The 17,029-nt window shown below is 44.8% G+C and overlaps 1 protein-coding gene across 1 annotated transcript in view; it reads right to left on the reverse strand.

Annotated features, from left to right (window-relative positions):
• TAGAP (T cell activation RhoGTPase activating protein) overlaps positions 1-17,029 on the reverse strand; it is a gene marked incomplete at its 5' end in the record, with an annotated part of 53,533 nt that continues 36,504 nt past the window's right edge. The window contains 10 exons of the mRNA XM_080342214.1: positions 1-2,166; positions 2,311-2,428; positions 2,938-3,133; positions 3,839-3,948; positions 4,443-4,604; positions 5,395-5,567; positions 7,063-7,129; positions 7,699-7,752; positions 7,863-7,947; positions 8,386-8,427. Coding sequence (XP_080198340.1) covers positions 989-2,166; positions 2,311-2,428; positions 2,938-3,133; positions 3,839-3,948; positions 4,443-4,604; positions 5,395-5,567; positions 7,063-7,129; positions 7,699-7,752; positions 7,863-7,947; positions 8,386-8,427 — 2,185 coding nt within the window. The 3' untranslated portion in view covers positions 1-988. The remainder of the gene's footprint in view (positions 2,167-2,310; positions 2,429-2,937; positions 3,134-3,838; positions 3,949-4,442; positions 4,605-5,394; positions 5,568-7,062; positions 7,130-7,698; positions 7,753-7,862; positions 7,948-8,385; positions 8,428-17,029) is intronic.

Below are 17,029 nucleotides of genomic sequence, written 5' to 3' on the forward strand. Positions count from 1 at the left end.
AAAACAAAAGTCTTCCTGCTCCTGGTTCAAGGCTATGCTGAGCCATAAAAGGGGAGGTAAGTGCTAACCAAAACAAGTTCCTACATGTAAAAAACACATTGCACTTCCAGTCATTTTTACAAGGTTATAAGTTTTTTCTTTGTTTGTTTGTTTTTGTTTTGTTTTTAATGAGCTGCAGCTTTAACTATTTGAAGAATGTTTCCTTGCAGGAGTTTTCATTGTTTAGGGTTTTTTTTTCCCCTCATAAAGGCATATCTGAAGATACTCTTTCTTTCTGCTTAGCCTGTACAGTTTGTTTAGACTAAGAGCACCTCAGGCCACATGAAGTTTGCTTGATACATTCCCATGATGACCTTGTAGGGCTTCAGCAGGTCTAAACACAGGCTCAGTATACAACACTTACACTGGTTAGTGGTCAGGTCATTCTTGTCACCAGCAAGCAGCAAGAGGGAATGACAGCAGATACAGGGCTTTATGGAAGAGTGCTGAAGTGACTTTGATGACACAAAAGCCCTTCCTCAGTTGGGGTAGCTGCCAGCCCACTTCTTAATGCAGAAAATCAGCAAAGCATTGCATCAGCCTGGCACACACATGTGACAAATGGTGTGGAGTCTGTGATCATACAAAAAAGAAAAGGAAGGTGGGACAGGGTTTGGACCTGCCAACCTTTTAATTGTCCTTCCAGGGATACAAATACAACACTGTTTATCTACTACTAACTAATTTTCCCACACAACAGGTTATGTACAGCATATTCACTTACATTTTTACAAATGATACACAGGTCTTCCTCACCATCACCTCTTGTGGTAAAAGAATGTGACATGTCAAGGTGACAGACACTTCAGAAGAGACTCAAGGAAAAAAATAGTTCATGCAGAGCTAGCTTATTCTTGGTCTCTTGAAAGCAAAATCTTACAAAGCATGAGCAAGATGTCTATTTTTACAATATTTACTTTGTACAGAGCAAAAAGGAGGGATAGGCTTTTTAAACATAGGATTCCTTAGCATACTGGATCTGGTCTACCTCAAAAACGGGCTGGCTGCACCTCCGAGCCACATACTCAAGTTTGTTCTTTTGACAGGATTCAGACATGGCTCTCAATCGGTAGACTCCTGGGGTCACAGGTAAACTCACACGGGAGTTTTTTCCCACAGTGACACTGAGAGTTTCAGTTTCTGCCTCAGAGTCCTTCGCTGTAGAAACTCGGCCACTGGCTAGTTCCCTTAGAGCCGTATATGCTGCGTCCTGTGCACAGCTGCTGCATGAATGCGGTGACAAAGTGTCCTGGTTTGACATCTTTGATCTCATAGATTGAACCGTGAGATTGTGGGAGGGAATTTTAGTGGCCAGGCAGTTTTTAGTAGCCTCCTCATAAGAGGGTGGTCTTCCAGGATTCCTTTGGTCTACCTCTCTGAACACTTCATCAGCTGACCTGAAACGGGGCCTTTGCTGATACACCAGAGGCAACGGCTTGTTGTCATCAGGGCTGTTTCCCTGGACAATTCTGCAGGAGAACTGATCTTCTTTCTTTATGAAACTGTCTCTCTGAAAACCCATGTTTTTTCCAGGCCCCCAACTCTGGGTTTTTTTTAGCGTTTTCCTGTGGTTTGCAAAAGAGAACGACATGGAATGCCTTTTGATCTCTCTGCTAGATGTACTGCAGTCTTCGGTAGCCTTGGTGGAAAAGGACTGGGGCCTATTTAAAAAGGTCTTTTTGGGACTAGAGGGTGAAACTACTGGGGAGCTGGTGAAGACTGAGCCATCAGAGCTCTCCAGGGAGCAACTGGAGGATGTTTTGGGTAGAGAGTCAGTTGATAATTGTGAAGGTAAGATTGCAAGCTGTTTTTCCAGTGCCTCCAACTCTGGCTGTTTCTGCTGAACTGGAAAATTGTCCTCACTTTTGTTTAGCTTCTGCTTCCTTATCCTGCCTTCAAGGCGGTTTTGGAAGGACAGGTCTGGCTCTGAGTACCTCCTGTCCATCGTGCTGATGTCATTTCTGAAATTAGTCAGTGAAGGGGCAGAGATGCGTCCTGGATGTCTTCTGCTCACACTAGTGCTTCTCCCTTTGGGTGGCTCCATCTGAGAGTTACTAGGGCTGCCTTCAGCTTCAGGATCTGGGCTGTCATAGGCAGAGTCATTCTGAAGAGCAGCACATAGGTGTTCTATGGGGAGAAAGAACCTGTTAGTTTTTATTTACCATCTGAAACCCTCTGCAACTCTCTCTTTCCACAGATGTATTGCCATATCACATTTAAGAATTTGGCCCAGCAGCCCCAGTCTGTGACATTCCCAGTCCATTCTCATACCTGTGGAGCTGTTGGTGTGATCTGATGACTCCTCAGCTGAGGCGCAGACAGGCAAGGCAATGTCCTCCCCAAATATTTCTGAGCAGTTGTTTATGAGAAATTCCACCAACACTGTCACCTGCACGCAGAAAACAGTTTATTTCTATCAAAAGGGCTGAAAACATGTTAAACAGTCTTTCCCGCTCCTTCCTGCTGTCTTTGTGTGAAGGAAAGCACAGAGCCATGTAGCTCCTGTCAAAATCATAAAATCATATAATGCCAGGTTGGAAGGGACCTCAAGCATGATCTGGCACAATCTTTCCTGTCAAAAAATCCTAGCTTAAAGTCAGTGTGAGTCACTGTGGAGGATGAGGCCTGATGCTGCAGACTAATTGATCTACCCCAGTACAAACAAAACACCGTCAGCTACAGATTCAGCCTCACGTTTCAGAGGGCCCACAGGTGGCAATGCTCACCGGGCACCACTTGTCCTCTGCGTGCAAAGTATTCAAGAGCTGTGATATGACTGAGGGGCATGCCTGATGTCCAGCGGTGCTATTTTGTTCAGCTTTTTCCATGGCAGTGGGATTCCTATGGTTGGCTTTGACCTGCCCCGAAGCGGGTGGCTGCTTGGTGAATTCTACAAACCTTGTCATTCATCTCCTTCTGCACTTCCAGCGGGAGTGTATTGTCCACCTCTGGGCTCAGCATATTTGGTCCAATGCAGATGGCCAGATTGCTGGAGTCCATCCTGTTGGTCTTGGCATTTTGGCTGATGTGGTGGAGCAGAGACAGCAAGTGCTTGAGCAACACAAGGTTTGGTCTCGGCAGTTTGTCAGCCACCCTGCGTGAACACAAAAGAAATGTGACATTAATTCCTGGTGCAGCAGCCACACTTCTTTATTTGATCAAGTGTCAATTAAACTCAGACAGATGATGCTTCCTCCAGAAAGTGGCATGTATGTGCTTTATTCATTGCTTAGCAGAAGTATCACTCAGAAATCCCCAGCAGCAGCTGAACTTGCAGTTAACTCTAGGATCTTGAATTACAAGGTCTTGACTGAAAGGTAAGCATTACAGCAGTCAATGTCCTTGAGTAGATGAGATGACATCAGGAGATGTCACTGGAGGCTTCCCAAAGCACGTGAAAGCCTGTGGTTGCGCTGTGCAGCGCTGAGCACTCCAGTCAGCATCCACATCTGCCCTTTCTAAAGAGAGAACCAGGATGCCGATCTCCACGTGCCCTACTCCACCAGCAGATGTGAAGGCTCCTTGTCAGTGCCTGTCCCATAGCACAGTGACTACATTAGCTGAGACACTGCAGCCTCTCTCCTCTTCCTACACTACTCATTTTGTAGGGCAATCTCAGATACTCTCAGGAAGTGCTGCTGCTAGAGCCCTCTAACACCAAACTCATGGAGCAATAGCAAGCTAGTATAAATGACAGGCTTTTAAGTGAGATTTCCCATTTCAAGAGCTGTCACTGGCCTCTACCAGCCTCTCCAGCACATCGGGGATAGTTGCAAAACTTCCTGGTTGCAGAACTTACTCTTTCAATTCTTCAATTTTTTCCTGCTTGCTTGGCTTCTCTAAAGCTTCCATCCACTTCTCATAGAGGTCCGTCGACAGGAGTTTGGAGGGAATATTTCGGAGGAAGTCCTGGAAAGTCAGGATATTTAGATGAGGTTTTGGACACTACCCCTGAACACAGAGGGAGCATCACTATGACATGGGCTCACTAGGAGGCAGGTTGGCTTGAGGTACCTGCCCTCAAAGGTGATCATCAGCACTAGCAAAGCAGTGGGGACCACAAGTACATGCTAAGTACACTTGCTTTGAGATAACAACAGGACCCAAGTCTCAGCTGCTTTTTATTCACCCATAAATCTCAGTATTCCTCCCTAGGGAGGATCCAACCACTGAGCACAAGGATGAAATTAGTTTCCTGTGGGCAGGCAGGAAATCAGCAGCACAACAAATGGGACTGGAAGTAAGGTGGAAAAGTAAGATGCTAAACTTTCCTAAGCTCAAAACATTTAGTCTGGCTTTGATCTGGCTTCAGCTCATAGTCCCACCTAGGTCAGCTCTGGGCACTGAGTGTTCCTGTGCAGATTAGCAATGCCCTCCCACCACTGCAGGTCAGTGGAGCTCACCTTCAAGACCACTGCCAGCAGGTGCACAGATTTGCTTTTTAAATCAACATTCCCGCCTTTGTTTAGGTCCTCCTTCAACTCTTTTCGTGCTTTCTCATTGGCAGCTTTTCTGAATATCCCTTCAGTGGAAGGTCCTTTCATACACAGTATAGCTAGGAGATCCTGCAGGTGAAAAAAAAAACCAGACAGGAATGAAAGAACAGTTACTTGGGTGAAGGAAGGTCCTTTAGCAAGTGATCATTTCTTAAGAAAGAGAAGAAAAATTGTCTGGAGGTACACTGTGCTCTAATTAGGTTAGTATCTGATTCTTGCTTTAATTAGATTATGTGGGCAATAACCCAATTTTCACCCAGCCCACCCTTTTTTTGAACTGGTAAATTCAGCTAACTTCAGTGGAGTCATCCCTGCTTCCTTCCAGAAGGAAGCAAGGGATGGCTTAAGTGTTGGTTCAAATCTCCTCGCTCGCAAGCCAGACAAATATTGCTTAGAAGAGAAAAAAGCCTGTATATTGAAAAAGGCAACTCAGTGGGAGAACTGTCACAAGACCGTTCTTATCCAGAAGATAGTGTTTCAGTAGTTGTCAATGACAGTCCATGGGCAAACACTTTTTTCAGGGAAACACAGAAACCCTTGAAAGTTGATGCTCCTGAAAGATTCATTTGAATGATTTCTGTAGAATCACAACATTTATACTAAAGAGCAGATCTTCTGATGTTCCTGATCCTGAGTTGTCTCCATTCAAGGTTACTTCCAGTGAAAGCTGGGTGCGATGGACAAAACCCACAGACCTGAACCTTTCTACATCTGGCATGGGCCCTGAGCTTACTAGAAGTGTGTGTGGAGGGGAAACACAAAAAACATGCATCTCCTGGGTGCTGCAGCACAAGTAGCAGGGATACTGCCTCACACTGGAAGCCAGAGGTATGATAATTGTGTCACCAGGCTTGCTTACCTGAATTGACTGGGGCAGCATGTCATCTTCCCCACAGATGAGTGCCAGTGGCTGGCCAAACAGAGTGATTTTGGCACCCAAATCTAGCTGCCCGGAGGAATTCCCATTGGCAGAGCTTCGTCTCAAAGTAAATGATTGTGATATCACCTTCTTTCTTTTCTTTGTTCCCTCTGCTACAAGCAAAAGGAAAGCAAAAAATCAATTTAAAAATAAATAAAAAAAACCCCACAGAGTGTGCTATGTGGCGATTCATCTGTGTGCAGTGCAGAGATGTATGTTGAAACAGCTCGAACCAAAAAGGGGGAAACTGAAAGACAACTAAGTTGTTACTAAGGAAACAACTGCCTAAACTGTAAACCTGTGACCATCCCTCTAAGGACACCACCTTTCCTGTTTTGGGTGGGGTTTTTTCATACTCTAGTCACTGTTTCTTCTTAGAGAGTGGGAACGTACAAGACACAGAAATAAGAGCATTTATAGAGATTTGTGATATTGCAGTGGTTTCTGTGATAGTTATCTCAGGCAGATATATTGCTTGAGCAGCTGGCAATGACAACAATTTTCACTGCGCGGTCTGACTGTGCCCCAGAATTAGGGCAAGAGTGGAACTTGGGGCTCCCTCTTTTCAGCCTCTTTCATGGGCTGAAATTAAACCACATGGCTCAATCTCTGCCAGCTTTGGAGCCAGCTCTAATGACAGTGTCCTTTTAGAGCTCCTGTTTTCCCCCTGCCAGCCAGCCAGCCAGCCAGTGGAAGGTGACACGTGCTCCAGAGGATTGGAGTATCACAGTGGGGCCTCACTGGCTTCAGGGTCAGAAATCTCTTAGCATGAGTTTTGCACCTGCATCTTAAAGAGGAGGGCATGCTAGGAATTTGGAGATTATGGTTGTATTGGGATGAGGTGTGGCTTTTTTCCCTTTCAGAAACAGTGAGAAAAGGATCCTTTCATTAGAAAACTTTCTAAAGGCATTGCCTTCTACAAATTTCCTATAAAGGACTGGTCTTCTATTCCAAAATGAGGCTGTTTTATGCAGATGAGAGGTTCTCAGGACCTAGATTTGTGGCTTAGCACAAGTCCTTGTTAGCAAGAGGTTAAAAGCTATGAGAAAGTCACCTAACATAGTGTCATAAGAAATGCTTGCTTCTGATACTTCTGAAAAATCATCTGAAATGATGGTCTGCTCTAAATCTGACCTTGCCTTGCTAATGGTCTCCTCTGGGCTGTTTACAGATGCTAATGTTTTGCATGGCAAGAGAAAACAAGTGCAGTTGCTGCTGCCAAGAGGGTTTCTTTGCTTTGGTGTGCAACTGCTGGTAGCAGTACTTGCTTGCAGTGCCACACCTCAGTGGCCATACTCAAGTGAGAAATGAGCACATTTAGTTCCCCTTGCTGCCACGAGACACGAAGAAATGTGTCTCTGAGGACCAGGGAACAAAGATACAAGACCTCTGTCACTCTGCTCTGTCACCTCTGCCATGGAGCATAAGGGAAAGAGGTCATTTGCAAGTGAGTGGCACTCCTGGGGTTAAGCTGTCTCCTAGATGGCGCTGAGGGCTGTGGATTGCGCTCAGAGAGGTGAAGTGGGCAGTTTCAGGTGGTTTTGCAGAAGCACCAGCTTGCAAGAATTATATAAGACGACAGTTCCTCAGTTTGTTTTTAGAACTCACCCATTGAGTGGCAAAGTCTGTCTTCAGTATCTACTGGGACCAGCTGGGGGCACTTCTTGGCATCAGCCTGCAAGAAGCATGTTGGAGTTACAGAGCTGCCACCAGCAGTGAGGGCCACCAGCAAGTTGCTGCAGCTCCTCAGAAATCTGTGGGAGGCTCTGGCCACTAACTAGAGCAAACCTAACTCCTGCTGGACAGGCACCTCAGTCCAGGAGTGACACTGCCCCACTGCCCACCAGAGGGCTTTGTGGTAACCCTATGGCCAGCCACCCAGACCTGCCCAGCAGCTCACAACCCTGTGGTCTTTCAGGCTGCTCTTTTGATCCAGAGAAGCCCCAGCTGGACAGAGCCTGCCCTTCTCTGTCCCCCCCGGCACTGGAGATTTCCTCCTAAACTTCTCTGGGAAGCTTTGTTTTCTTTTGGAGCCTGCCAGATTCTTGAGCCAAGCTCCCCAGGAGCACTTAGCTGCTCACAGCGATGCCTAGCTCCTTCTGCATGGTGCTGCACAGAGTTGCCTTCTAAGGGCTCTGCCCACTCGTAGGCAGCAGGCAGCTCCTGCAGGGGCTACCCCCACTTTGCTAAGTTATCTCACACCAGTACCCAACAAGGATCGAGGGAATCGTAGCAGCTGCTTACCTCTGATTGGCACTCAATCAGACTCTCCATGTTCCCAGCATTTAGTGTCTTTGACTAGGCAAGAAAACAAAAGACATTCTGTGAGTAATTGAATGCTATGATTTAGAAATCAGAGCTTTTCAAAATCACTCTGTTGACAGAATTGAAACAATAAAGACACTCACAGTATTACAGCTGCTTAACACTTTCATTAGGAGTTTGATTCGGGGAGCTCTGGACACTCTGGTTTCCTTCGGTTCTTTTGTTTGCCTGTTTATTGAACCGGAAATGGACAAAGAGCGAGCTTTGTTAAACTGCATCCTTCTTGTCTTTCTCCCTTGCAAAGTAGTCTAGCATTTAAATCTGATCCTGAACCAGCAAGATATTCCACATAAGTCAATCATAAAGCCCTGCTCTGGAAGGCACTCAGCCCTGCTGCTCTATCTGCTTCTTGATTAAAGCAGGAAAAAAAAACTTCCAATTTTTAATCCATGTGAAAAACGAGCAAGTGGCGACAGCTACATGAGCTTGCTGTTAATCTGCAAACAGAAGTCTAAGCAACACAGACAGGACTGCCCACGAGCTATGCTTAGCAGTGAGCACACCTCTCCCCCAACTATATTTTTGCAAATCTCTGTATAGCTGTGTTTGGAGCACCCCACCAACTTCAACCGTGACACCACAGATTTAATCCCAGAGAGTACTTACCCAAGGAGTGAGTCCAGCCAGAGCTCCTTCACCTCCCGCAAACTGCAGAGGAAAGGAGAAACAGCATCACTCCCTCACTGCTACTAATCCTTTGGACAGAGGCAGGCGACTAAACAGTTCTACCCCACATGTGCTGCCTTATATACGCAGAAAGGGCAGGTGGAAATTCACAGGCAGGAAGAAGCATCATGGGGCAGGACTGAGACGCTATGAAATTTTTGGCTTCCTCTTTCCTTTTAGAGGAGCTGCACTTTTTTTTTTTCCCCTTAAATTAAAAAAAAAAAAAAAAAAAAAAGCCCTTGTAGCTGTTATGGATGGAAAAGATGAGACACTCACCAGGTAAAGGTTCCATTTAGCATCACCAGTGTGAGGTGGGATGTGCAGAGCGGGCTGCAGTGTGGGCAGCTTCTCTTTACTGGTAAAGGGCAGTGGGTACAATCTGTCCTTTGACTGCTCATGGTTCTTAGATTTTGCAGTTTAAAGATGCATCCCCAGATCAAGTTACACGAAGAATAGTTAAAAAGATGGGGGAGTGGAATAGCCAGGATTCAGAGAAATGTTTTTGTATATTTTTTTAACAACTAATAGCAACAGTTTACTGTCTGCAAGCAGATGTAAACACACACTTCACCAGTGCCAACTAGTTCTTGAGAATCTAAGCATTGGACTTCTATAGAAGAAGTGGTGCTATGTAATAATTTAGTAATGGATGACAATATGTAATAAAGGGTTTTGCTTAAAATATGTCTTAGTAAGAATTATGTGTCCAAGTAAGAAAGTTTAATTCAACGGAAGACATTAAAAAATCCAGAAAAAATCTGTATCTGCTCTCCCTGTACCTTTTCAGGGTCTGTTGCTGACTCTCCCCCAACTTGGGCACACCGTGAACATAAGGAGAACAGTACTCACTCTACTGGGCCATTATGAAAATTCACCAATGTTTGATTTTAAATGCATTATATTAGTTCTACTGATTCATTGACAGAGGCAAATTAAAACCTGCTATTCTAGATACCTTTCTTTCGACCTAGTGAAAAAGAGGGGCTAAGGCTGAGAGTTGAGGGTTGGGAATACTCCAGGGATGGATCAAGGTGGACAGCATACTTCTATAACTGTGGTCTCTCTGATGCTTCCCTTGGTGGATGCTCCATTTCATGTGTGCGGAGGATGAGGCTGTGTCATAGCACATCTCTTTGCAGATGCTCATCACGGCTACATCCGCTGCTGAATTCACCCTGAAAGCTTTACTTTACTTAACCACATCAGGCCTAGCCCATGTAGCACTTACCCCGCGTTGTCGTGTGGAAGAGACAGTCAGTCTCAGCTCAAGTCTGGCAGAAATCCAAGGTGCAAAATTCTCTTTTGGTTAGACAAAGATGTGTCAAGAAGGGCAAAAAGAAGAGCTGCCCTGCTTTTGTGGGGGGAGATGCTATAGGTGACCTTTCAAGGCCTCCTGAGGCCCATAATTTCCATGCTTCTGTAGAGACAGAAGACTGTAGTCTTGTTCAGAGCTGAAACTTAAAGGAATATCAATCAATTACTCTGCAGCCCTGTGCATTTACCACTGATCTCTTACTCACTGCTGCAACTGATTTTTTTGTTAATTAGCAGTCCTGTGACATCGGTCATTTCCCTACTAAATTCCATGGGCCAATGCACATTCTTGCAGAAATATTGTCATCTTGCAGAAATATTGTCATCTCCTGATAATTTCTTCTGAGGCTCCCTGGTGGCCGTGGCACCCCTGCTGATAGTCCCAGCAGGATTTCTTGGACAAGAGGCATATATTTTTCAGTACGTCTTTTAAATGTATATGTAAACATATCTGTCTGATAAGTATCTTGGAGGCTTAGGGGACCTATGCAATTCAGCTCTGCCTTGTCCTCACTTCCAGCACTGTAAGCAGATGTATTTCTGAGCTCAGTTGATTGCATGATTAAGACACAGGGTTTGATCTGGAAAATGTGCAACTCATGAAAAAAATGGGAGTTTAATGGGTGGTGATCAGTTCAGCCAGAAGCTTAGATTACAAATAGGGCACAGCTGTATACAGGGCATAATGCTTTGAATTTCCCAGGAGGAAAAGATACAGTAATGGATAATGTATTGATCGTACAACACCAGACTATCCATTGGCACACACTGCTGTATCTCTGTCTAATTAGTTCCCATCTATTAACAGTTGTGGGGATATAATGACCATTGTATGTGGAATGTATGTGTATAGGCCTGCTTGCCCATATGGAAAACAATTTGGGGTTTTTTTACCTTCCTGATATAATTCCTTTTTCTCATAGGTCTTTTATGTTGTGTATCACAAACACTTGATTCGTGCCAAAATGACTTTAAAGCAGCTTATTTCCTTACGAATAAACATGCCCCATCTGAATAGCAGGCATGCTACAAAAACATGGCTTGGTGGAATAATTGTGTGACCACACAGAATGAAGCTTGGCTGCATTCGTGAAAAGCAGTACATGAGGTGTGCTGGCTCCTGCTGAGCACCATGGAGCTGTGTGCAGGGTCCCAAGGACAGAAGAGCTGCTGTGATGGGTGGGTGAAGGCAGGAGGACCAGCACAGCATGTGCTGCCCTCATACCTACCAGCCAAAGCAGCTTCACAGCTTCCTGCACCAGTGTGTGAAGGGTAACACAGATGTAGCTCCCAAAGCTGTTCTCCACACTAAATATTAACAGAAAAGGCCTATCATATGGGATATTTACAAATGAAGGTCCCTCACATGAACAGCTTCTTCCCTCCCTAAAGAGACTGATTCCCGCTCTACCACCCAGCTCTGCTTTGCAGACTCAGAGTTTTGCTATGGTCTGCCCCTTGGCTGGTACAGATCTTATGCCATGATGTGTTAGAGCAGTATGTTTATTGTATCACAGTGGTTCCTAGGGCGAGCAGAATAGATGGCAGATGGCTTGGGCACACCTGGAGCAGTTTGCAGTTGATGTGTTTCTCCCAAGCCATCTCTGACTCTCCTCCAAGGGCATGGGGACATTTACACAAAGATCAGGGTGTGGGAGAGGGACTTAACAGGTTTTATAGGACTAGCCCATGTATAAGCTTTCCTTCCACCCTGTACATCAGGTTGCCTCCCTCAGTTCTGCTGAGGTGCTTTGCATCCACTGGAGGGAACGCAGGAGCAGGGAGACCCAGGGTAGATCCAGACCTCTGGGGACTGGGTTTGCTCCCCAAGATGTGAAGCATTTTCTTTATAGAAGCCAGGACATAAGATTGTTGACTCTGCTTCCCCCTGGACCTGCGCAGCCCCTCTCCCCAGCCAGGCCATGGCTGCTTTTGTGGTCCACTCCCAAGCACTTTGCCCAGCCAGCTTTTGGAGAGAGGGCTTATACAGTGCTTGCTGCCAACACAGACCAGATGGTGATTTTCCCTCTGTGAGCTACGGTCAAGCTATGTGTTTTGTCCTCTTTTCTCCTCTCTCCTTTTGCACTGTGGCTCAGTGAAGGACTCCAGACTGTAGCAATGAAGAGGCATAACCAGTTGGGAGGAGAAAGGAATCAGGAGCTGGTAGTAAACAAAAGAACAAATCTGCTGTGGCTGGAGAGAGTCCTTATCAAACCACAAATGGGAAAATCCCAGCCACAGCTCACTTTTGTTTGTTTCTACTACTTTCACAAATGTTTGACATGATGGCTCTTAGTGATGAGGGAGTGTGTGAATGAATCCTGAAACCCTCCTTTGCCCTGTCACCCATACCAGCAAGGATGCACCTGTGAGCAGGTTCAGCAAGACATGCTGGGAGCAGTGCTCCTTTCGAACCCTTATAGAGCAGCAAGAGCCAAGTTCTGCAACACCGCCACTTCGTGTGGAAAAGGGGTTGTATTCCAGTTTTGTCTTCACTGGCACAACTGCAGTCTCCCCAGGGGAACAGTTATACCAAAGTCGGAGACTTGTTGGTGCGTTTTGTTTTGTTTTAAGGAAAGCACTACTTGACTCAAAGAACAGGATGGCATGTGGGTTACTGGGAACAGATCACATTTCTACACATCTTCTGAAGACAGCTCTGATTTCCTACCACTCCCCAGAGTGTGTTGTGGATTACATAGACATGGTTCAGGGTTTGGTCACAGAAAAGAGAGCAACCTGAGCTTTGGTCAGACCAGACCCTACCTCCTACCTGTAACAGTTCAGAACCAGACCCATCAACCCAGCTGGTGCTGAACTCCTGCAGTTTTAGTCAGGTGGGACCTGGGCTCATGCTAATCCTTCCTTTGGAAAGTGAAACCCACTGTCAGTTTTTCCCAGCTCTGTTCAACTGATTTCTATTCTTAATTAGATATCAAGTCTAGATTGCAGTATGTGTTAGATTGCACTGTCCTTCTACACGTTGGGTTACTATTGCATAGGAAAAAGTTACAAACAAAAATTAATACTGTAAATACAGCCCAGGGTATATTCTGTGCCCTTCCCATGACACCCTTTTGGTTGCATTTGCTTTGCAGGATGGTTTGTTTATTCTTTCACGAGTGCATCCCCCAAGCTTCCCCTAAGTTGGCAGCTATAAAGTTTTTTACCTGTCATCATGTGACTGGTCCCAATGGATGTTTTTTTAGTGGTGGAGGATATGAGCATACAGGCCATTTTTTGCAAAGGGTCTTTGCTGGTGTTCAGCTGTGTCTGAATTCAGCTTGCCATTCTATCTCGGTGGTGCCTAGGAATCCCTCATTCCTTGGGCTCCCTAGGGTGGCCACAAAGGCGCACATAGGCATCAGGGAATTGAAGTTGCCTATCATTTCTGACTGAGCAGATGCAGATCTAAATCTTTGCTTGCTTACAATAAGCAACAAGATAACAGAGAATACATGTAATTAAGTCTGAATTCTAATATTTTCAGGATTTCTGGTTGAAGGTACTCAAAAAGTATTGAAAAGTGTTTTTTGTTACTCCAACAGGTTTCTCACTTATTTGCTTATATCTCCTGTCCATTCACAAATCAGAAACTGAGATGGTGCTTTTCTGCCAAGTTCATGTGTTCTTTGGGGCAGATTACATTTCTTACTAAATTGAGAGAGGTATGAATCTTGATTTTGGTTTTCAGGACTAATGCAAAATGTTTTCTTTTCAATTTTGATTGATGCAGGCTTGTATTTCTCCTGCTTCTGCACCTTGTGTTTTGCTTGGAATTTCCACATCAAAATGATCTCAGATCTTGAAATAAGAAACAGTGGAAACCAGAGATAACCTGGATTTCACATTGAATGATAACTTGCATGTGATTTGCAGGCATAATTCATCTCATTTTCTCACAAAAGGTGATCTGCAGACTGCCAATGGCCTAGCAGCAAGTCTGGAATAAGATCAAGAAAACTTGGCCCGAGTGTAATTTTGGGTCGCATTGTATATATGTCCCATTGATACAAAAACTAGAAAAGAAAGACCGGCTCAGGACTGGCAACACCTTATGATTCCCCTGGCAGAGTGGGAGCTGCTCCAGGCATAGCAAGCACCTATGGCTGTGAGTACAACTGTCACCATAGGAGCCCAGGAGGAACAACCAGAAGTAGTTGGAATTTTCCCATCATTTGCCTCCACTTAGCCTCCTCCAAGCCCCAGCAGTATGATGGGAATATCCCCAAACTCTTCATCATAGTGACACATTTGTGAGTTTGTCATTCCTGTGTTGTACCTGCTTCGTAAGTAGTAAGTAGAACTGCCGGTAACCAGATCCTCATTACCACTAAATGAACCATGAATGGGAACATTTGGGACCACACACCTGGACTCCATCCACCGGGCAAACACAATGTCAGGCAAAGCAAATCTTTCCAAGCACAACTCCGCTGGCTACAGTTAAGCTCCCCTGAGCACGTTTGACCCCATACTTTGAGAGAGTTATTGCTGTCATGCCTTGTCCTTGTGCATGCCTTGTCCTTGTGCATGCACATCCACACAACACAAAATAAAATGTTCTTCTGTGAAGTTTTGGCCACCCATCAAAACCAAGATGACAAATTCGAAACAAACATCTCCATATTAGCTGGTAATTGCCATATTGTTGCTATTAGCAACATCTGCCGTGTTAGTGTTTCATATAAACACTCCACTTTGGAATTGCTATCCTGTTTTAAAGCGTGACTACCTTATGAGGATTTCAGAAAGCAAGTGCTTCTTGAGGCACAGGCTCTGCCTCCTGCCACAGGGCACCATGAGGCAAATGGGACTGTCACTACTGCTGCAGAGGGGACACGTGGAGGGAGGAGGTGCGCCATGGGGTAGGGCAAGCCAGCCTTGGGCAACAGCACCAACCAGCACAACTGCAACCAGGGCAGCCAGGTCCTCCCCTCCAAGTCTGCAAAAGCATAGTGACTCTTCCAGGCTGGGAACAGGAGAGGAATTCCCACCCTCTAGGGAAAGCAGGACTCAGGAGTGCCTGCTAGTGAGAGTGGCGAAGGGAAAGGAAAAATGCTTTTGCGATTGAGTTCAGCTATATCAGCTCTTTGCTGGAGCGGGCTTGGCTTGAAGGCCAGGCTGTTCTGTTCAGGCCTGTGTTCCTGCAAAGTTGGCTATTAATTGCCGCTTCTGCCATGCAGATCCCATGCTGCTATGGCTGCACTTGCTTATTCCACTCACATGTGCCTGCTCTGAACCCTGCCTTTGCTTTCGGATCTGCAGTCACTGCACACACATTACAGTAAGGAGCATGTAGAGAAGGAACCTGCATGCCACCATGTCCATTTCCCTGTTCAGTGATGGCTGAAGCTTGAACAGAAGATTTTGTTCTCCCTTTCCACTTCCTTTTAAAGGTTTGTTTGTGCTTTGTTTGAGCCTTACCTTTTATCCCATTTATCAGATGAGTATGTTTCTTTGGGATTTTCCTCTCTGGAAACAGTCACTGTGTGTGGTCTCGCAGTCATGAACTGCCTTATTTAGTATTAGCAAGGAAGTTTGTGTGGGGAGAATGTATCTTCAACCAGGTCACCTGATATAGGTGCAAAACCCTTCCTCATGTCTGACAAGAAATCCTATCTGCAGTGTAAGGGAAAGTTGAGAAGAAATGCTCTGATTTTTACTAGATACATTAATTAGTTACATGGTTACTTGTTTAGATAAGATATGTGCCCCAGAAGTACCTCAAAGAAGGGTCTTTTCAAAAAGAGATTGAATCATCTTACCTTTAGGCACCAGAAGATATAATAATGCTGAGCCAAAAGATGTACAGTCTAACAACGCTGTAACATTTGGGTAAACCAAAGACTATATTGCTACAGGGAGCCTTAATATTGCTTTGTGCAACACTGTGAACCAATCCTGTCCTTGGGTAACTTAATTGAACTTAGTATTCAGAGAGTAAAAATGAACACTCATTATCTTGCAAATCATGCCAAACCTAAGATGCTGGTACATTTGCAGGGGGCTCCTACTTGCATTTGGTAGGTAGCAAGGCAAAGTTCCTATTCTTACTGCATTATGCACGTATCCCCAGAGTTCATCTTTCAGACATAACCCCCTGGAATTGTTATATCCCTAAGCCACCTCCAATTTTATATTCAGCAAAAACCTTTGCTAACCTCAGACACTGAAATACAACGTATCACTGTAATTGACTTCTGTCTGTGCTATTTTAGGAGAGCCAAATGTGCTAGAAGAGGAGTTTGAGAGGCCTGTATTATGTCCCAGTGGTTGTCCCTCCTCACTGCAACATATTTGTTTGCTTCCAGCACCAAGCATTCCTGAAGTTTTCTTGGAATGAGAGTGTGCTGCAAAGTAAACCTGTCATAACTGTGAGACTGACACAGATAAACAATGCAGATAATATTTCTGTACTAACTTTAAAAGAAAAATCCTAATGAACATCACAAGCGTGGAAAAAGTTGTTACTTTAACAATTGAACAGGCTTACTCATCAAACCTACAGCGCTCCGTAATCCCCCTATTAGGGAATTTTCAGACTAACCAAAAACTGCAATTGTGTCTTTGTGCTGGGGTTTTGTGGGTGAACTCCAGGAGATGCTGTTTTGCCCTTTGATTTTCCATGCAACATCTGAAAGGCAGCTTCCCCTCTTTCTACCTTAGTTTCTCATTAATAACGTGATGAAAATAAAAGGTCACTGCACTGCATAAGGTGCTTTGATAGTTTTTGGTGAAGTGGTACCTACAGGAGACCCCTGTAAAAAGTTTGGCAGCTGTTGCCTCTTCTGTCTCCTATGTGCCACATGGCAAAGATAATATCTAAGTTTTAGCCTTAATGGCAAATCTTTGACAAATGAAGGCATTTTAAATTCATTATCTTTGAGGACTGTATGTTATTTTCTGGGCATTACTTGTGTCCCTTAAGGTCTATGCAGTTCTACTTACCACACTGAAATGTGACAGTCAACTTCTGGCCAGATCAATTACTCACTTATTTTATGCATGCAGCTTATTGTCAGAAGGAAATATAGCAATGTCATAATGAAATAACTGTTTAAAATGGTAACCAAACTAATAATTTTATCTAGATTCCAAGCATGAACTCCCCTCCCTTCATCTAACTTTTGGGAAGGGATCTGACATGGGGATGCCAGCATGGCCACAGCCAAGGCTATGCTTTAAACATCAGGCAGATAGTGGGATATGGTGTCACACAATGTCAACATGCTCTTTGAGGAGTTACTTCCTTCAAAGTGAGGTTGGG

The sequence above is a fragment of the Nesoenas mayeri genome (assembly GCF_963082525.1).
Source record: "Nesoenas mayeri genome assembly, chromosome: 3".
NCBI lineage: Eukaryota > Metazoa > Chordata > Aves > Columbiformes > Columbidae > Nesoenas > Nesoenas mayeri.